Source organism: Rutidosis leptorrhynchoides, chromosome 3 (genome assembly GCF_046630445.1).
Source record: "Rutidosis leptorrhynchoides isolate AG116_Rl617_1_P2 chromosome 3, CSIRO_AGI_Rlap_v1, whole genome shotgun sequence".
NCBI lineage: Eukaryota > Viridiplantae > Streptophyta > Magnoliopsida > Asterales > Asteraceae > Rutidosis > Rutidosis leptorrhynchoides.
The window spans coordinates 200,340,694-200,363,356 of NC_092335.1; the positions used below are offsets into that span (position 1 = coordinate 200,340,694).

At 35.4% G+C, this 22,663-nt stretch overlaps 2 protein-coding genes across 2 annotated transcripts; one reads left to right on the forward strand and one right to left on the reverse strand.

Annotated features, from left to right (window-relative positions):
- The first annotated feature begins 329 nt into the window (after positions 1-329).
- On the forward strand, positions 330-3,602 carry LOC139897160 (3-methyl-2-oxobutanoate hydroxymethyltransferase 1, mitochondrial). Its single transcript, XM_071879818.1, has 5 exons — positions 330-731; positions 1,359-1,565; positions 2,408-2,554; positions 2,744-2,797; positions 3,171-3,602. The coding sequence occupies exons 1-5, from the start codon at positions 390-392 to the stop codon at positions 3,429-3,431; spliced, it is 1,011 nt and encodes a 336-aa protein (XP_071735919.1). The 5' UTR covers positions 330-389; the 3' UTR covers positions 3,432-3,602.
- Positions 3,603-4,088: 486 nt separating this feature from the next.
- On the reverse strand, positions 4,089-6,918 carry LOC139900750 (probably inactive receptor-like protein kinase At2g46850). The gene is made up of 3 exons (XM_071883508.1): positions 6,114-6,918; positions 5,859-5,942; positions 4,089-5,182 (listed from the first exon to the last, which is right to left on the reverse strand). The coding sequence occupies exons 1-3, from the start codon at positions 6,916-6,918 to the stop codon at positions 4,089-4,091; spliced, it is 1,983 nt and encodes a 660-aa protein (XP_071739609.1).
- Between the last annotated feature and the right edge of the window lie 15,745 nt (positions 6,919-22,663).

Sequence of the window (22,663 nt, forward strand, 5' to 3'; positions counted from 1 at the left end):
GGGACAATAGGGAATGAGGTTTTACCGTCAATACCCTCGAATTTGGTCTCCTCCTGGTGGACAGGTGGTGGGTTAGTCCCCCTATATGATATTTTAATACAAAGTTCTTTGCTTTTCAGAAAATAAAAAAGAAAATTTACAATGAATTTATGAAAATTGTAAAATTTTAAAATAAAAATTGTAGTTACTCTTTTAATCACCGTACACCTAAATTCATCAACATGATGCCGCCCAACTGCTTTGTCAGTCAACAACACTCGTCATCATCTATTTATATATTTATATACACATTTCTTTACACTCATCAATCAACCATGGCTGCTGCACTTTTCACCAAACTCTCAAAAACATGTTCAACAACCAGCAAACACTTCAAAACCATCCGTAACATGAGCAACATCCCTGAAAACACCGTTTACGGCGGCCCTAAACCCCAAAATCACGACAAAAGAGTTACTTTAACCACCTTACGAACTAAATACAAAAAAGGGGAACCGATTACGATGGTAACTGCTTATGATTACCCATCTGCGGTTCATTTAGATACCGCCGGAATTGATATTGCACTCGTCGGAGATTCTGCTTCTATGGTCGTTCACGGTCACGATACGACGTTACCGATTTCGTTAGATGAAATGTTAGTGCATTGTAGGTCTGTTGCTAGAGGTGCTAAACGGCCGTTACTTGTTGGGGATCTTGCTTTTGGTACTTATGAATCCAGTTCTCAACAGGTATATATTTAATTAAGTGATTAAATTGTTTTTTTAATCATAGATTATGGTTTAATTTTGGGTTGTGAATTGATTGTTTGACTTTTGAGGTCAAACAGGATATTGTAATATAATTGAATTGAGTCAGGGGTGTAATTGTTTAAGTAAAAAAAGATTAGTGATTGAAGAAGACAGATGCTAATAATAAGTTAATAGTTTATACATATACATACATACATATAATATTTAATATTTATATCAAAATTGTTGTTTTGTTCAAACTACAATGTTATCCCTAGTATTTTTAACAAATTTAAAAAAATTACATTGTGTTCTAGCAATTAGATGTTTTAGTACATACTAGTTACTAGTATAATATACTGAAATACTAATGCGTTAACGATAAAGTTTTGATCTTTAATAGTTTTCTGTTAAGGATATGTTTCGAGAATCCTAATTCTGAGCCAGGAAATAGAAAATTATGGTGTCGTTCTACTAAATTTTTGGAATCAATGCTTGTTCTTGTATATCCAGCATCTATCTATATCAGATATATTAGATGATTGATGTTCAGATTTCACATTTATGATATGAATGCTTACCGTATGCTTTTGTAGTGAATAATTTTGCTGTTTTGATTATGAGCAGGCAGTTGATACAGCAGTGAGAGTATTAAAAGAAGGAGGAATGGATGCGATCAAGTTGGAAGGTGGTGCACCGTCTCGAATTTCAGCTGCAAAACATATCGTGGAAGCCGGAATTGCGGTTATGGGTCATGTAGGTCTGACCCCTCAAGCCATTAGTGTTCTTGGTGGATTTCGACCCCAAGGGAAGAACGTTCTCAGTGCAGTTAAGGTGGGCCCATACTTCTAAGATCAAATATATGGTTTTTTTCTCTATAAAGGTTTTTCTACACAAATGTTAACCATTGTTTTTGCATTTCTTCTCAAAAAGCTAATCCATACAAACTTTTGGGGCCTATAAAAGGTTATTGGTGAAATTATTTATCGTTGTGTATCTATTATGTAGGTAACAATTTGACATTAAAGGTTGCAGTCCCATTGTTCCCTAGAAATGATGTTTAATTTGTGTTTTTAATCAAATATTTACCATACAAGTTACAAAGTTTTTGCATTTGTTTATACACATTATAACCATCCCTCACACTTTAGAACTTTTTAGATAGTTTGATTTAGCCGTCAAATAAAAAGTTAATCCCCATATCAGTTTTGAAGCCTGAAAAGTACATGTTTTACTTCAAAAGTTGAACTTCTACATGTTTATCATACAGTGAACCTATTACTCATCAAGGTTGCAAAAATTGCTACTCGTGGAGTACTCGGTCAGGACTTTTTAAGAAGTACTCGGAAACTCGGGGAGTACTTTGATGTTGACCAAGTTTGACTTTGACTGAAGTTGACCAATTTCTGGAGTAATCACGAGTTTTGGCCGTTTTGACCTATTTTTTTGAGTAATCCCGAGTTTTGGCTGAGTTTGACCAAAAATGACAGAGTTTGACCAAGTTTGACCAAAAATGTCCAAGTTTGACTTTGACTGATTTATCGGTTACCCGAGTTTTGACTGATTTTTGACCGATTGTCCGAGTAATCCCGAGTTTTGGCCAAAGTTTGACCGAGTAATTCCGAGTTCTAATAGTGATAGTTAAATCACATGAGATCGTGTTATCTGTTGTGTAGGTTGTGGAGACAGCACTAGCATTACAAGAAGCCGGATGTTTCTCAGTTGTTCTTGAATGTGTGCCTGCGCCAGTGGCTGCAGCCGCCACATCTGTTCTTAGTATACCCACCATCGGTATCGGGGCCGGCCCTTTTTGTAGCGGACAGGTCTCAATTACACAACTTCTGTTACTGAATACTTTATTCAATATAAACTCTAATCATGTTACTGAATGTTGAATTATAAATGTTGCATATATGGTGCTTAAATAGTGAGGAGACGGTTGTTGCTGCCTTTTTTTTTTTGGTTAGGAATAACCATACGTGTTTCTCAATAATATCTTACAATTTATGCAGGTCCTTGTTTACCATGATCTTTTAGGCATGATGCAACATCCCCATCATGCAAAGGTTTGTGTTTTTTTCTTTTAATCTCATTAATTTCTTATAATTAATACTTTATTCATCCACATCATGTAAATTATATCTCATATTATTTGTTATTGAAAAAATTACACGGATAGTCCTTGGTGCTAGGATAGTCAAAAAAAGATTTTATTGATGCGGATAGTCCCTGTGGTTTGCACTCATTGCATGGATAGTCCAAATCACTAACGTCATTATTAGTCCAAATCACTAGCGTCATTATTATTTCCATTAAAATTAGGCATGTTTATATTTGATCTCTTATTGATTTAGTCTTTTTTATTTATTCATTGAACGGTATATTAGACTATTTAAATGACTCGATAAAAAATATTGCTTTTATGCACTATTTTTTCAGGTTACTCCAAAGTTCTGTAAGCAGTTTGCACAAGTAGGAGAAGTGATTAACAAAGCTTTATCCGAATATAAGCAAGAAGTCGAAAACCGCTCGTTTCCGGGGACGGTACACAGCCCATACAAAATCAATGCGGCAGAGGTTGATGGATTTTTAAAAGAGTTGCAGAAAATGGGGTTGGATAAGGCGGCTGCTGCGGCGGCAGAAGTGGCTGAGAATTTTGAATCAGGTAACAAGATTCGAACCACAGAATTCGCAAATTGATGATAATTTTGATGGATTTAGGTTTACAGGTTTGAGTTTATCGTGCCAATTTTGAGGAATTGTAGGCAGATCCAATAATAATGTAACCATCATTTTGTGCATGAACAAAAAGACATGTTGGTCTCCTTGTAACAACAATTTGGATGGGAAATATGAAATGGAAAAAAGTTAAGAGTCTGATTAACCTATTTATCCACCATCATTATGTATTATGAACTAGTCTCCGAGTTAGCACATTATTCGGTCAAAGTTGTCAAAAGTCCAATTTTTTCTGTCAAAGTCGGATTTATTAATTCAAAGTCGAATTTAATAGTTCAAAGCGGTCAAAGTCGGTCAAATACAATCACTGTCGAAATTGGTCAACGCACAACTAGTTCCCCGACTAGTCTCTGACTTCTTAGTCAATACAAGGTCCCGTCCGACTTATATAAATTGTATAACCAGGTTCTTTTTTTTTTGGCGAGATAACGAATACTTATATAAAACTGAAAAAGCTTTCGAAAAGAAAACGAAATCAACAAGACACCTTGGTGAGGCTTGTACAACTAGGTTCTTATAAAAAAACTATACTGTACAATTATTACATTTCCATTTAGTTTTTGGTTTTGAAGAATAACACCTCAACATGGTAATAATCTTACATATTTGGTTTAAGTCTTATGGTACATAAATAGAGTCAGGAGACAATGATATCATTTGCAGAAGACTTGAATTCGAAAACGTTTCTTCAAGACCCGCGGGTCCCCTTCTACTTCCGACATGATCAATACTCTCTTTTGTCACATGAACCAACTCTCGTGCCACGTCATTCATCCCCAACCGCCCATCACCGCCACCAAACCGCCCATCACCGCCGCCAAACAACAAACACCTCGTAGCAACATCCGCCACTATCCCAATTTGTTCTTTCCTATATGCCGGTTGTTCATGGTAATACAACATGGGGTCCACCACCTCTTCTAGCTTCCCGTTTCTTATCTTCCGTAACGCCACCGTCGCCAGCTCAACCGACTTCCCACCCGCTAAAATCTCCAAAAGCACAACACCGAGACCGTAAACGTCGTTTTTGTTCGAAAACGGACCGTTGGACCCGCACCTGTCTGAACCGTGGTCCAATAACTCGAACCCGACTAGTTTTACCGACATGTCATGGTCTAACAACACGCACCCGGATTCAAGACCGTGGTGGAACACAGGAGGAAAGATTTCGGTCTGCAAGTAAGCGAGTACACTTGATAATTGAACCGTGATTGTTAGCCGTTTTTGCCAATCGATCCCCATTTTTCCTTCGGTTCCCGCTTGGCGTAAATGTTGTTCGAGTGTACCGTTTCCGGGATTCTCGTAAACCACCAAAGGGGTGTAACCCGAATCAATTGAGCAGCCCAGGATTCGAGCCATATTCGTGTGGGTAACTTCTGATAAGATCTTGACCTGCGATAGGACTTGTATAAGATCGGTTTCGGTTGTGCAACGTACCTTGTGGACCGCTACTTGTAGTCCGTCTGTTAGGACACCTGCATAGATGGTGCTTTCGTCACCAATGTTGACGAGTTTTTGGTCATTTGAGAATCCGTTGGTGGCTTGTTCTAGTTCGGTGTGAGTAAATAGACGAGTTCTACGTCCTTTGTGAAATGAAACACTACTTTGGGTTCGAGTTTGATCTAGATCAGCAGTTCGTAGCTTGGTTTGTCGTTTCAACAAACAGAAGAGCCCGATTAAGGTGGCGATCGAGAGGCTTAATGCAAGAATTCCTGTATAACGAACAAGAGAAACTCGAGGTTAGTCGACTAGAGATTAGTCAGCTCGCACAGTGAGTCGATAACTCGAGCCCGAAAGAGAAACAAAAAGAATATAAACAAGAGAAACTTATTTAATCATTAACTAGATAGAGGGTGACATTTGCCGTGTAAGTTGTAACGGGTCAAAATGAGTTCTAGACGGGTTGACATGTCTATAGTTTTTTTTATCCATTTTTTTTTGAGTAAGCGGGAAACCCTCCTATAAACGAGCACATTGGCTCCCCATAGAAGGTAAAGGCTCAGGTATTCAAGCCCCCCGAGCGCGAGACGTGGTACCGGGTGAATTGCTCATTATGCGCATCCTCTAGTCACAAAAAAAAATAAAAAATAAAAAAATAAATAAATATATATATATATATATATATATATATATATATATATATATATATATATATATATATATATATATATATATATATATACTTAGACACTGAATAAATCAAGCAGAATTTCAACATATTTTACATGTTCCTGTTTTTGCTAAGCATTCTTACTTCACCTGTCGGAGAGAAAATGTGACTCAATGTGACTTAATATAAACGGGTCAAAATTGTCACAGTGTAGCCCGAATGCTACTTAGTAGTCGATCATAATGGGTATAAACATATTGGTGGAACAGGGTACTTACCAGCAGCAAGCATTAGTTTACCGCGACCGTGTCCCTTAGGATAACAAGCTTTGCCATACACTTCCACTCCACCCTTGAGGCAATCTACACACACGAAATGATTAATTAATTACTAATCACTCGATAACAAAGAAGAGCATTACCAAAAGTCTTTTGGTTTAGTTGTATCAGAGTAGACCATTAACCAAGAGGTTGCATGTGCAAGTGTGTCGTTAAAAAAAAAAAAAAAACAAATTAAAGCAAAAAAGGTCTAACATTTTAAGCAACCGCTTCCTTTAGCGAATCCATCACCTATAAAACCATCAACACATTTGCACCTCATACCCGAGATTACGGAACTTGCATTAACACTTTGAGCATTCAAAGCACATGTCCCTTTAATCAATTCACTAGGTATTGCCCATTCTAACTTTACACCGCGCTTTATCTCACCGTTATTAGAACCCAAACCCGAACCAACCCACGAGGAAAAACCCTTGCATCCAAACTCCTCAAACACATCAAAACCATCACCCACTCGCCAAACGCCACCACGGTCTTCCGATAGCAAGTAACAACACCCGTTACTCGTGAAAGTCGTAGTGCTATTAGCATCATGACACCCACCACAATCACTCCTACACAATGACGAATCCCCACACCCGTACAAACCAACCAAATTATCTTTCGCTATACCAAAATAATCATTCGCTTGAAACCTAAACGACTTTAAATCATAGTAAGTTCGACATGATGAAGAATAACAAACGGTATCATTTGGAAAATCTACTAACACACCACCACCATCAAGAAAGAAATGAAGAACTTGGTATCTATACGATCCAATCTTGATAAACAACGACGTTTCATTAAAACAAGAAAGATGAAAAGCATCCGAAAGTAACTCCCCACAATTAGAGCCATTGTCAAGACGAAAGGGATAAGGAATCGAGTCAAAGGTTCCACATTTTTGTTGTGGGCAGCCATGACTTGCAACTTGTGGCACTACAAGTAGTATAAAGAATATGAACATGACAATATTGTTAAAGAACATCAAGAAGCTAGCACCTATATGCACCATGTTATAAATACATTACATTTACATGAAATATATAAATAAAAAATATATATATTTGTATGAAGAAAGTGTAGATCGAGGGTTCTTTGAAGCAAGGGAAATGGAGAAAGTTGGTCTAAAGTATGGGGTACCAATTTGCATTGGTGATGGGGTTTTATCGCCAAATGAGCCTTGAGGACACATTTATTCATAACTAAGTTTTATGTGTATATTTTCCATTGGATTTGAAGCTATATAATCTTCGAGATTCGGTTTATTTTTCAGAATTTCGGAATGTTATCACTTTTTAAACTTTTCATTATATTCTAATGAGCTGAACACGCAATTTTATATAACTTCTAATTACTCAGTATTATTATAAGTTCACAAAACATTTGGTGTAATATTTAAGTATATGTACGTTTTTTATATACATATCGGTGGTGTGAACAGTTACTCACTCACTATATACACGATTTTTCAGGTCCTAAACTTTTCATTTAATGATATATTTTTCCACAACTCTTATTTAAGTAAGTAAAATTGTTGTTTTTTTTGTCAGTTAAGACCATTCGCTATGCCGAAGAATGATCTCAATCCGTTACCCCACAACGATCACAACGGGCTCTGTGGGGCCGTTGTGTTGTGTGGGCGGACCACGAGCCACACAACGGTCGGCGAGGACACTTGGCGAGATATGATTGGTGTTCGAATTTGACCGATTTGAATGTTGTCGCTGTTAGCTGTTGCATATTCAATAAAAAAAATTAATCACTTTTTTTTATATGCACATTTTTTCATACATTCAACATTCTTCCATTCATTTTTTCTTAAACATTTTTCCATATTTTATACTACAGTTACCCAATAATCAAAATGTCTTCGTCATCCAGTAACGAAAATCCAATAATCAATTCCCCAACAATCAAACAATCAATTTTGTACTAACGACTTTGATTATTCACCCAGTACAAACATGACGAATCTATTGGCGTTCGGGACATCAAATCATCCGGGTATGTCTACCGTATCTCCACTACAAAATCCGAGTCTTCAACGAAATTTATTTGGGAACCAACCATCACCAATGACGCAACAACGACAATTCGTTTTAATGCAAGAACAAGTGAAGATATTTATTCCGAAATTGAACGCAAGTGGCGTAGTGGCGCAAACGATGAATATATTTACGACCAAGCCCGTGAATCTTACCAATATGTTCGTGCGCGAAAGTACAAGTGAAAAGAATATTTTATGGTTTTAATTTTTAAAAGAACATCCTGTTTGGTATGCACCTCGATCGTCGACTCCTGTAATCGCAAACGTTGAAGATATTTACGACCAAGCCCTTGAATCTTACCAAAATGTTCTTACGCGAAAGTACAAGTGAAAAGAATGTTTTATGGTTTTAAAAGAACATCCAGCTTGGTATGCACCTCGATTGTCGACGCGTACAGAACCGAAAAACCTTGAAGAATTTGGTACTACTGAAGTTGATCTAGTTGATCTTTCACAAACCCAACATGACGATATGTTTGGGGAAGACAAATTTCCTCGACCACCCGGGCATGATCAATCAAGGAAAGCAGCTAGAAGTTCCGCGTCTTCTGACGCGAGAACGTATCCACATCGGTCAACATCATCCAGATTGGATGATTTTGTGGATAACTACAACAAACGGAGTTCATGTTTAATGTCGATGAAAGAAGAAGCATTAGTTGAATTCAAAGAGTAAGTTGCCCTCCAATCAGCTATTTCGAGTATCGGTTTCTTGACCACATCAACCGAGAACATGAAGAACAAAAAGGATTTTAAACGCGTGAAGTTTAAACCTTGTTACGTGTAGTGACCCGAACTTTTCCATGTTTATATATATTAATTGAGATTGATATTTACATGATTAAATATTTCCAACATGTTAAGCAATCAAACTTGTTAAGACTTGATTAATTGAAATATGTTTCATATAGACAATTGACCACCCAAGTTGACCGGTGATTCACGAACGTTAAAACTTGTAAAAACTATATGATGACATATATATGGATATATATATATATAGTTAACATGATACTATGATAAGTAAACATATCATTAAGTATATTAACAATGAACTACATATGTAAAAACAAGACTACTAAATGATTTTTAAACGAGACATATATGTAACGATTATCGTTGTAAAGACATTTAATGTATATATATCATATTAAGAGATATTCATACATGATAATATCATGATAATATAATAATTTAAAATCTCATTTGATATTATAAACATTGGGTTAACAACATTTAACAAGATCGTTAACCTAAAGGTTTCAAAACAACACTTACATGTAACGACTAACGATGACTTAACGACTCAGTTAAAATGTATATACATGTAGTGTTTTAATATGTATTTATACACTTTTGAAAGACTTCAATACACTTATCAAAATACTTCTACTTAACAAAAATGCTTACAATTACATCCTCGTTCAGTTTCATCAACAATTCTACTCGTATGCACCCGTATTCGTACTCGTACAATACACAGCTTTTAGATGTATGTACTATTGGTATATATACTCCAATGATCATCTCTTAGCAGCCCATGTGAGTCACCTAACACATGTGGGAACCACATTTGGCAACTAGCATGAAATATCTCATAAAATTACAAAAATATGAGTAATCATTCATGACTTATTTACATGAAAACAAAATTACATATCCTTTATATCTAATCCATACACCAACGACTAAAAACACCTACAAACACTTTCATTCTTCAATTTTCTTCATCTAATTGATCTCTCTCAAGTTCTATCTTCAAGTTCTAAGTGTTCTTCATATATTCTACAAGTTCTAGTTACATAAAATCAAGAATACTTTCAAGTTTGCTAGCTCACTTCCAATCTTGTAAGGTGATCATCCAACCTCAAGAAATCTTTGTTTCTTACAGTAGGTTATTATTCTAATACAAGGTAATAATCATATTCAAACTTTGGTTCAATTTCTATAACTATAACAATCTTATTTCAAGTGATGATCTTACTTGAACTTATTTTCGTGTCATGATTCTGCTTCAAGAACTTCGAGCCATCCAAGGATCCGTTGAAGCTAGATCCATTTTTCTCTTTTCCAGTAGGTTTATCCAAGGAACTTAAGGTAGTAATGATGTTCATAACATCATTCAATTCATACATATAAAGCTATCTTATTCGAAGGTTTAAACTTGTAATCACTAGAACATAGTTTAGTTAATTCTAAACTTGTTCGCAAACAAAAGTTAATCCTTCTAACTTGACTTTTAAAATCAACTAAACACATGTTCTATATCTATATGATATGCTAACTTAATGATTTAAAACCTGGAGACACGAAAAACACCGTAAAACCGGATTTACGCCGTCGTAGTAACACCGCGGGCTGTTTTGGGTTAGTTAATTAAAAACTATGATAAACTTTGATTTAAAAGTTGTTATTCTGAGAAAATGATTTTTATTATGAACATGAAACTATATCCAAAAATTATGGTTAAACTCAAAGTGGAAGTATGTTTTCTAAAATGGTCATCTAGACGTCGTTCTTTCGACTGAAATGACTACCTTTACAAAAACGACTTGTAACTTATTTTTTCGAATATAAACCTATACTTTTTCTATTTAGATTCATAAAATAGAGTTCAATATGAAACCATAGCAATTTGATTCACTCAAAACGGATTTAAAATGAAGAAGTTATGGGTAAAACAATATTTGATAATTTTTCTCATTTTAGCTACGTGAAAATTGGTAACAAATCTATTCCTACCATAACTTAATCAACTTGTATTGTATATTATGTAATCTTGAGATACCATAGACACGTATACAATGTTTCGACCTATCATGTCGACACATCTATATATATTTCGGAACAACCATAGACACTCTATATGTGAATGTTGGAGTTAGCTATACAGGGTTGAGGTTGATTCCAAAATATATATAGTTTGAGTTGTGATCAATACTGAGATACGTATACACTGGGTCGTGGATTGATTCAAGATAATATTTATCGATTTATTTATGTACATCTAACTGTGGACAACTAGTTGTAGGTTACTAACGAGGACAGCTGACTTAATAAACTTAAAACATCAAAATATATTAAAAGTGTTGTAAATATATTTTGAACATACTTTGATATATATGTATATATTGTTATAGGTTCGTGAATCAACCAGTGGCCAAGTCTTACTTCCCGACGAAGTAAAAATCTGTGAAAGTGAGTTATAGTCCCACTTTTAAAATCTAATATTTTTGGGATGAGAATACATGCAGGTTTTATAAATGATTTACAAAATAGACACAAGTACGTGAAACTACATCCTATGGTTGAATTATCGAAATCGAATATGCCCCTTTTTATTAAGTCTGGTAATCTAAGAATTAGGGAACAGACACCCTAATTGACGCGAATCCTAAAGATAGATCTATTGGGCCTAACAAACCCCATCCAAAGTACCGGATGCTTTAGTACTTCGAAATTTATATCATATCCGAAGGGTGTCCCGGAATGATGGGGATATTCTTATATATGCATCTTGTTAATGTCGGTTACCAGGTGTTCACCATATGAATGATTTTTATCTCTATGTATTGGATGTGTATTGAAATATGAAATCTTGTGGTCTATTGTTACGATTTGATATATATAGGTTAAACCTATAACTCACCAACATTTTTGTTGACGTTTAAAGCATGTTTATTCTCAGGTGAATATTAAGAGCTTCCGCTGTTGCATACTAAAATAAGGACAAGATTTGGAGTCCATGTTTGTATGATATTGTGTAAAAACTGCATTCAAGAAACTGATTTCGATGTAACATATTTGTATTGTAAACCATTATGTAATGGTCATGTGTAAACAGGATATTTTAGATTATCATTATTTGATAATCTACGTAAAGCTTTTTAAACCTTTATTTATGAAATAAAGGTTATGGTTTATTTTAAAAATGAATGCAGTCTTTGAAAAACGTCTCATATAGAGGTCAAAACCTCGCAACGAAATCAATTAATATGGAACGTTTTTAATCAATAAGAACGGGACATTTCAGTTGGTATCAGAGCGTTGGTCTTAGAGAACCAGAATTTTGCATTAGTGTGTCTTATCGAGTTTGTTAGGATGCATTAGTGAGTCTGGACTTCGACCGTGTTTACTTGAAAAATGATTGCTTAACAAATTTTGTTGGAAACTATATATTTTTAACATGTGAATATTATGTGATATATTAATCTCTTAACGTGTTTGATATTATGTGATAGATGTCTACCTCTAGAACAAGTCCCATTGACTCACCTAATAATAATGAAGAGTCAAATATAAATTGGAATGATTCGTGGACTGATTCACAAGTTCCCGAAGAGGAACCGGAAGAAGAGTCGGAACCGGAAGAAGAATCGGAACCAGAAGAAGAATCGGAACCGGATGAAGAAATAGAACCGGTGGGGGAAATAATAAAACGGTTAAGTAAAAGAAAATCCTCAACCAACCGACCAAGGTTAATTATGGTCAATGGTGTTTCCGCCAAAGAAGCAAAATATTGGGAGGATTACCAATTCTCCGATGAATCGGATTCCGACGAGAATTCCGATGATGTTATAGAAATTACCCCAACTGAATTTAAAAAGGCAAAAGAAAATAATAAGAGAAAGGGCATAAAAATAGAGAAATCTAATTCCAACCCCGATGAACTTTATATGTATCGTCAACCCCCGAAGTCCTTAAGTTGTAACAATGGCCCGGGAACCTCTAAACCACCAGGTTTTTCTAAACCAATGTGGAAAACGACGGCTCGTATTAGGGGAACATCATATATCCCTAGAAACTTGGCAAAACGAACCAAAACCGAAGAAGAAGAAACAAGCGAGTCGGAATAAGATAGTTGTATTCGTGTGGTGTAATATATGTAATATAGTGTGCTTATGCTTTATGATATATGTAAAAATTTCTTGTATTAATAAGTATTTTTTTTTATGAATCTAACTCTTGTCTATTTTACAGTATAAAAACACAAAATGGATAGACAACCCAATATTTTAAGAGACCTACCCGGAGACATGATTGATGAAATCTTGTCTAGAGTCGGCCAGAATTCCTCGGCACAACTATTTAAGGCGAGATCAGTTTGTAAGACATTCGAAGAACGTTCCAAGAATGTCTTGGTTTATAAGAGACTTTCGTTTGAAAGATGGGGGATATCACATTGGGAAACCCATAAGTTACGATGTGTTTACTTTGACGCATATATTGCGGGGAACCCAAATGCTATTTTACGCAACGGGTTAAGAAATTATTTTGACTCAATATATCCGAATATTGGACTTCGTGATTTAGAAAAAGCGGCTAACATGCAACATAAAGAAGCATGTTATGCTTACGGATTAGTAATGTTCGCTTCTCACCAAAGTGAGAACAAGAACATCGGGCTACAACTATTAAACAAAACGTTTCCACAAGTGACGGAGTCGGTAATTGGGGTAAGAAATGAGGTTTTTAGATTATTACGGGACTGTTGGACATTACGTAACCCTCGTCCCTTTGACGACGTTACAACACGCTGTCTTATCAACGGCCATGACGGTTATGTTGCACAAGACCAAGGATGGGAAGTGGTCCTAGTAAAACCAGAATGCATGACTTGTTTCTGGACGTATGAATTACGTGTCTTTATTGCCTTTGCTGAACGACTTGTGTACTAGCTAGAATTATCTTCACAACTATCTTGTATCAAAGTTATTGTGTGCTATATTTCATGTTTTATGTAAAATAAGCGGTATTGTAAGTTTGTAAAATATTGTGTAAAAGTTTGAACGCGAAATATTATTATAATCAGTTTTTCATATAGAATTGAAGTAGTTGAATTGTATATTAGCTACTAAGTATGAACTTAACGGGTAAGTACTACCCGAATTTAAACTTATAAAATGCTAATATGAAGAAAAAGCTTTTATAAATGAGTTCATATTATGCTACGAAATACTATTAACTACTCTTAATATTCTGTATGATTAACTTGTTCCATTTGACTATTTTGAAGGAAATGGCACCGACTACTCGACACACCGTGAATATGAATGAAGAGGAATTCCGTACTTTTCTAGCTTCAAACATAGCCGCAGTACAGGCTGCGCTACATACCAACAATAACCTTGGATCTAGCAGTACAGGAAATCGTGTAGGATGCACCTACAAAGAATTCACTGCCTGTAAACCTTTGGAATTTGATGGAACCGAAGGACCGATCGGATTGAAACGGTGGACCGAGAAGGTCGAATCGGTGTTTGCCATAAGTAAGTGTACTGAAGAGGACAAAGTGAAGTACGCTACGCATACCTTCACAGGTTCTGCGTTAACATGGTGGAATACCTATCTAGAGCAAGTGGGACAAGACGATGCGTACGCACTACCGTGGTCAGCATTCAAGCACTTGATGAACGAGAAGTACCGTCCGAGAACCGAGGTCAATAAGCTCAAGACAGAACTTAGAGGGTTACGAACCCAAGGATTTTATATTACCACGTACGAAAGACGATTCACAGAATTGTGCCTATTGTGTCCGGGAGCATTCGAAGATGAGGAAGAGAAGATCGACGCATTTGTGAAAGGATTACCGGAAAGAATCCAAGAAGATATAAGTTCACACGAGCCCGCCTCCATACAACAGGCATGTAGAATGGCTCACAAACTCGTGAACCAGATTGAAGAAAGAATTAAAGAACAGACTGCTGAAGAGGCCAATGTGAAGCAAGTCAAAAGAAAGTGGGAGGAAAACGGTGATAAAAATCACCAATACAACAACAACAGCAATTACAACAATAATCGCAACAATTATCCCAACAATCACAACATCAATCGCAACTACAACAAACGGCCCAACAACAACAACAATAATAACAACAGCAACTACAACAATCATCCCAACAACAATAATAACCGCAACAACAACAACAATCAGAAGCAGCTATGCCAAAGGTGTGAAAAGAATCACTCGGGGTTCTGCACCAAATTTTGCAACAAGTGTAAAAGAAATGGTCATAGCGCGGCGAAGTGTGAGGTCTACGGACCAGGGGTTAATAGAACGAAAGGAACAAATGGTGTCGGAACGAATAATGGCGGAGCAAGTAGTGTCGGAGCAAGTTATGCCAATGTAGTTTGTTATAAATGTGGAAAACCGGGCCACATTATTAGAAATTGCCCGAACCAGGAGAACACGAATGGACAAGGCCGTGGAAGAGTTTTCAATATTAATGCGGCAGAGGCACAGGAAGACCCGGAGCTTGTTACGGGTACGTTTCTTATTGACAATAAATCTGCTTACGTTTTATTTGATTCGGGTGCGGATAGAAGCTATATGAGTAGAGATTTTTGTGCTAAATTAAGTTGTCCATTGACGCCTTTGGATAGTAAATTTTTACTCGAATTAGCAAATGGTAAATTAATTTCAGCAGATAATATATGTCGAAATCGAGAAATTAAACTGGTTAGCGAAACATTTAAGATTGATTTGATACCAGTAGAGTTAGGGAGTTTTGATGTGATAATCGGTATGGACTGGTTGAAAGAAGTGAAAGCGGAGATCGTTTGTTACAAAAATGCAATTCGCATTATACGAGAAAAAGGAAAACCCTTAATGGTGTACGGAGAAAAGGGCAACACGAAGCTACATCTTATTAGTAATTTGAAGGCACAAAAACTAATAAGAAAAGGTTGCTATGCTGTTCTAGCACACGTCGAGAAAGTACAAACTGAAGAAAAGAGCATCAATGATGTTCCCGTCGCAAAAGAATTTCCTGATGTATTTCCGAAAGAATTACCGGGATTACCCCCACATCGATCCGTTGAATTTCAAATAGATCTTGTACCAGGAGCTGCACCAATAGCTCGTGCTCCTTACAGACTCGCACCCAGTGAGATGAAAGAACTACAAAGCCAATTACAAGAACTTTTAGAGCGTGGTTTCATTCGACCAAGCACATCACCGTGGGGAGCTCCTGTTTTGTTTGTCAAGAAGAAAGATGGTACATTCAGGTTGTGTATCGACTACCGAGAGTTGAACAAACTTACCATCAAAAACCGCTACCCACTACCGAGAATCGATGACTTATTTGATCAACTACAAGGCTCGTCTGTTTATTCAAAGATTGACTTACGTTCCGGGTATCATCAAATGCGGGTGAAAGAAGATGATATTCCAAAGACTGCTTTCAGAACACGTTACGGTCATTACGAGTTTATGGTCATGCCGTTTGGTTTAACTAATGCACCAGCTGTGTTCATGGACCTTATGAACCGAGTGTGTGGACCATACCTTGACAAGTTTGTCATTGTTTTCATTGATGACATACTTATTTACTCAAAGAATGACCAAGAACACGGTGAACATTTGAGAAAGGTGTTAGAAGTATTGAGGAAGGAAGAATTGTACGCTAAGTTTTCAAAGAGTGCATTTTGGTTGGAAGAAGTTCAATTCCTCGGTCACATAGTGAACAAAGAAGGTATTAAGGTGGATCCGGCAAAGATAGAAACTGTTGAAAAGTGGGAAACCCCGAAAACTCCGAAACACATACGCCAGTTTTTAGGACTAGCTGGTTACTACAGAAGGTTCATCCAAGACTTTTCCAGAATAGCAAAACCCTTGACTGCATTAACGCATAAAGGGAAGAAATTTGAATGGAATGATGAACAAGAGAAAGCGTTTCAGTTATTGAAGAAAAAGCTAACTACGGCACCTATATTGTCATTGCCTGAAGGGAATGATGATTTTGTGATTTATTGTGATGCATCAAAGCAAGGTCTCGGTTGTGTATTAATGCAACGAACGAAGGTGATTGCTTATGCGTCTAGACAATTGAAGATTCACGAACAAAATTATACGACGCATGATTTGGAATTAGGCGCGGTTGTTTTTGCATTAAAGACTTGGAGGCACTACTTATATGGGGTCAAAAGTATTATATATACCGACCACAAAAGTCTTCAACACATATTTAATCAGAAACAACTGAATATGAGGCAGCGTAGGTGGATTGAATTATTGAATGATTACGACTTTGAGATTCGTTACCACCCGGGGAAGGCAAATGTGGTAGCCAATGCCTTGAGCAGGAAGGACAGAGAACCCATTCGAGTAAAATCTATGAATATAATGATTCATAATAACCTTACTATTCAAATAAATGAGGCGCAACAAGGAGTTTTAAAAGAGGGAAATTTAAAGGATGAAATACCCAAAGGATCAGAGAAGCATCTTAATATTCGGGAAGACGGAACCCGGTATAGGGCTGAAAGGATTTGGGTACCAAAATTTGGAGATATGAGAGAAATGGCACTTAGAGAAGCTCATAAAACCAGATACTCAATACATCCTGGAACGGGGAAGATGTACAAGGATCTCAAGAAACATTTTTGGTGGCTGGGTATGAAAGCCGATGTTGCTAAATACGTAGGAGAATGTTTGACGTGTTCTAAGGTCAAAGCTGAGCATCAGAAACCATCAGGTCTACTTCAACAACCCGAAATCCCGGAATGGAAATGGGAAAACATTACCATGGATTTCATCACTAAATTACCAAGGACTGCAAGTGGTTTTGATACTATTTGGGTAATAGTTGATCGTCTCACCAAATCAGCACACTTCCTGCCAATAAGAGAAGATCACAAGATGGAGAAGTTAGCACGACTGTATTTGAAGGAAGTCGTCTCCAGACATGGAATACCAATCTCTATTATCTCTGATAGGGATGGTAGATTTATTTCAAGATTCTGGCAGACATTACAGCAAGCATTAGGAACTCGTCTAGACATGAGTACTGCCTATCATCCACAAACTGATGGGCAGAGCGAAAGGACTATACAAACGCTTGAAGACATGCTACGAGCATGTGTTATTGATTTCGGAAACAGTTGGGATCGACATCTACCGTTAGCAGAATTTTCCTACAACAACAGCTACCATTCAAGCATTGAGATGGCGCCGTTTGAAGCACTTTATGGTAGAAAGTGCAGGTCTCCGATTTGTTGGAGTGAAGTGGGGGATAGACAGATTACGGGTCCGGAGATTATACAAGAAACTACCGAGAAGATCATCCAAATTCAACAACGGTTGAAAACCGCCCAAAGTCGACAAAAGAGCTACGCTGACATTAAAAGAAAAGATATAGAATTTGAAATTGGAGAGATGGTCATGCTTAAAGTTGCACCTTGGAAAGGCGTTGTTCGATTTGGTAAACGAGGGAAATTAAATCCAAGGTATATTGGACCATTCAAGATTATTGATCGTGTCGGACCAGTAGCTTACCGACTTGAGTTACCTCAACAACTCGCGGCTGTACATAACACTTTCCACGTCTCGAATTTGAAGAAATGTTTTGCTAAAGAAGATCTCACTATTCCGTTAGATGAAATCCAAATCAACGAAAAACTTCAATTCATCGAAGAACCCGTCGAAATAATGGATCGTGAGGTTAAAAGACTTAAGCAAAACAAGATACCAATTGTTAAGGTTCGATGGAATGCTCGTAGAGGACCCGAGTTCACCTGGGAGCGTGAAGATCAGATGAAGAAGAAATACCCGCATCTATTTCCAGAAGATTCGTCAACACCTTCAACAGCTTAAAATTTCGGGACGAAATTTATTTAACGGGTAGGTACTGTAGTGACCCGAACTTTTCCATGTTTATATATATTAATTGAGATTGATATTTACATGATTAAATATTTCCAACATGTTAAGCAATCAAACTTGTTAAGACTTGATTAATTGAAATATGTTTCATATAGACAATTGACCACCCAAGTTGACCGGTGATTCACGAACGTTAAAACTTGTAAAAACTATATGATGACATATATATGGATATATATATATATAGTTAACATGATACTATGATAAGTAAACATATCATTAAGTATATTAACAATGAACTACATATGTAAAAACAAGACTACTAACTTAATGATTTTTAAACGAGACATATATGTAACGATTATCGTTGTAAAGACATTTAATGTATATATATCATATTAAGAGATATTCATACATGATAATATCATGATAATATAATAATTTAAAATCTCATTTGATATTATAAACATTGGGTTAACAACATTTAACAAGATCGTTAACCTAAAGGTTTCAAAACAACACTTACATGTAACGACTAACGATGACTTAACGACTCAGTTAAAATGTATATACATGTAGTGTTTTAATATGTATTTATACACTTTTGAAAGACTTCAATACACTTATCAAAATACTTCTACTTAACAAAAATGCTTACAATTACATCCTCGTTCAGTTTCATCAACAATTCTACTCGTATGCACCCGTATTCGTACTCGTACAATACACAGCTTTTAGATGTATGTACTATTGGTATATACACTCCAATGATCAGCTCTTAGCAGCCCATGTGAGTCACCTAACACATGTGGGAACCACATTTGGCAACTAGCATGAAATATCTCATAAAATTACAAAAATATGAGTAATCATTCATGACTTATTTACATGAAAACAAAATTACATATCCTTTATATCTAATCCATACACCAACGACTAAAAACACCTACAAACACTTTCATTCTTCAATTTTCTTCATCTAATTGATCTCTCTCAAGTTCTATCTTCAAGTTCTATCTTCAAGTTCTAAGTGTTCTTCATATATTCTACAAGTTCTAGTTACATAAAATCAAGAATACTTTCAAGTTTGCTAGCTCACTTCCAATCTTGTAAGGTGATCATCCAACCTCAAGAAATCTTTGTTTCTTACAGTAGGTTATCATTCTAATACAAGGTAATAATCATATTCAAACTTTGGTTCAATTTCTATAACTATAACAATCTTATTTCAAGTGATGATCTTACTTGAACTTATTTTCGTGTCATGATTCTGCTTCAAGAACTTCGAGCCATCCAAGGATCCGTTGAAGCTAGATCCATTTTTCTCTTTTCCAGTAGGTTTATCCAAGGAACTTAAGGTAGTAATGATGTTCATAACATCATTCAATTCATACATATAAAGCTATCTTATTCGAAGGTTTAAACTTGTAATCACTAGAACATAGTTTAGTTAATTCTAAACTTGTTCGCAAACAAAAGTTAATCCTTCTAACTTGACTTTTAAAATCAACTAAACACATGTTCTATATCTATATGATATGCTAACTTAATGATTTAAAACTTGGAGACACGAAAAACACCGTAAAACCGGATTTACGCCGTCGTAGTAACACCGCGGGCTGTTTTGGGTTAGTTAATTAAAAACTATGATAAACTTTGATTTAAAAGTTGTTATTCTAAGAAAATGATTTTTATTATGAACATGAAACTATATCCAAAAATTATGGTTAAACTCAAAGTGGAAGTATGTTTTCTAAAATGGTCATCTAGACGTCGTTCTTTCGACTGAAATGACTACCTTTACAAAAACGACTTGTAACTTATTTTTTCGACTATAAACCTATACTTTTTCTATTTAGATTCATAAAATAGAGTTCAATATGAAACCATAGCAATTTGATTCACTCAAAACGGATTTAAAATGAAGAAGATATGGGTAAAACAAGATTTGATAATTTTTCTCATTTTAGCTACGTGAAAATTGGTAACAAATCTATTCCTACCATAACTTAATCAACTTGTATTGTATATTATGTAATCTTGAGATACCATAGACACGTATACAATGTTTCGACCTATCATGTCGACACATCTATATATATTTCGGAACAACCATAGACACTCTATATGTGAATGTTGGAGTTAGCTATACAGGGTTGAGGTTGATTCCAAAATATATATAGTTTGAGTTGTGATCAATAATGAGATACGTATACACTGGGTCGTGGATTGATTCAAGATAATATTTATCGATTTATTTCTGTACATCTAACTGTGGACAACTAGTTGTAGGTTACTAACGAGGACAGCTGACTTAATAAACTTAAAACATCAAAATATATTAAAAGTGTTGTAAATATATTTTGAACATACTTTGATATATATGTATATATTGTTATAGGTTCGTGAATCAACCAGTGGCCAAGTCTTACTTCCCGACGAAGTAAAAATCTGTGAAAGTGAGTTATAGTCCCACTTTTAAAATCTAATATTTTTGGGATGAGAATACATGCAGGTTTTATAAATGATTTACAAAATAGACACAAGTACGTGAAACTACATCCTATGGTTGAATTATCGAAATCGAATATGCCCCTTTTTATTAAGTCTGGTAATCTAAGAATTAGGGAACAGACACCCTAATTGACGCGAATCCTAAAGATAGATCTATTGGGCCTAACAAACCCCATCCAAAGTACCGGATGCTTTAGTACTTCGAAATTTATATCATATCCGAAGGGTGTCCCGGAATGATGGGGATATTCTTATATATGCATCTTGTTAATGTCGGTTACCAGGTGTTCACCATATGAATGATTTTTATCTCTATGTATGGGATGTGTATTGAAATATGAAATCTTGTGGTCTATTGTTACGATTTGATATATATAGGTTAAACCTATAACTCACCAACATTTTTGTTGACGTTTAAAGCATGTTTATTCTCAGGTGAATATTAAGAGCTTCCGCTGTTGCATACTAAAATAAGGACAAGATTTGGAGTCCATGTTTGTATGATATTGTGTAAAAACTGCATTCAAGAAACTGATTTCGATGTAACATATTTGTATTGTAAACCATTATGTAATGGTCATGTGTAAACAGGATATTTTAGATTATCATTATTTGATAATCTACGTAAAGCTTTTTAAACCTTTATTTATGAAATAAAGGTTATGGTTTATTTTAAAAATGAATGCAGTCTTTGAAAAACGTCTCATATAGAGGTCAAAACCTCGCAACGAAATCAATTAATATGGAACGTTTTTAATCAATAAGAACGGGACATTTCATTACGCAACAAGTTTAAGGACTACATTGAGATCTCGGATGACGAGAATGAAGGTGCGGGGAATGAGGAAGACGTGTAGTAATATTTATCAATTTATGTACCTTTTAATTTTATGAACTTTTAATGTACCTTTTTTAGTTTTAAATTTAAATAATGTATTATTTTTCTTTTTCAAGCTTTTAATTTATAAAATTTGTGTGTTTTTTAATTTATTTACTTATGTATTTAATTAAAATAACTATGGAGTATTATTTAATTAAATTGAAAAAAATTGAAAAAAAATGTCACATCAGTACCACACAATAGCACAACAATACAACAATAAGTTTTACCAGCGCCCCCTCAATAATACAACAACGTCACTCCAGCAAAAATCCACCCTATAACACCACAAAATCACAACAATTCGGTTTAGCGTAGTGGATGGTCTAATCTGCCATTTAATCTGAGAATTGGTTTGTTTTTTTAAGAAATATAGAATCAAACAACCATTCAGATTAATAGACAAATGAAAACAAGACTTAATACACAAGAAAAAAAGTAAACAACCCCAAGTTTCTTTTTCATTCTTCATTAATAATTAATGCATAAATCTCTATTGTTTTCAAACACCAAATATGCACCACTTTTACGGAATTCTATTTAACAAGATTCAAAAAACAATAGCGCTAATGTCATAAGATAAATAATAAATGATAACATAATTCAAAAAAGAAAAACTGCTATTTAAATTCATATTTTGCCTAAAAACCTCCATATTTTAGCCAAAAAAGTTTCTACGTTTTTAATTATTTTTTTTCCGCCCGGTGAAAATA

Bases quoted from the DNA above. Each gene is read 5' to 3' on its own strand.
- LOC139900750 (XM_071883508.1), bottom strand. From the start codon at position 6,918: ATGGTGCATATAGGTGCTAGCTTCTTGATGTTCTTTAACAATATTGTC. The intron at 5,943-6,113 runs GTTAGACCTTTT...TCGTGTGTGTAG, and splicing joins AGGAAGCGGTTGCTTAAAAT to ATTGCCTCAAGGGTGGAGTG. The intron at 5,183-5,858 runs GTAAGTACCCTG...TTCGTTATACAG, and splicing joins TAAACTAATGCTTGCTGCTG to GAATTCTTGCATTAAGCCTC.
- LOC139897160 (XM_071879818.1), top strand. From the start codon at position 390: ATGAGCAACATCCCTGAAAACACCGTTTACGGCGGCCCTAAACCCCAA. The intron at 1,566-2,407 runs GTGGGCCCATAC...TCTGTTGTGTAG, and splicing joins ACGTTCTCAGTGCAGTTAAG to GTTGTGGAGACAGCACTAGC. The intron at 2,555-2,743 runs GTCTCAATTACA...CAATTTATGCAG, and splicing joins GCCCTTTTTGTAGCGGACAG to GTCCTTGTTTACCATGATCT.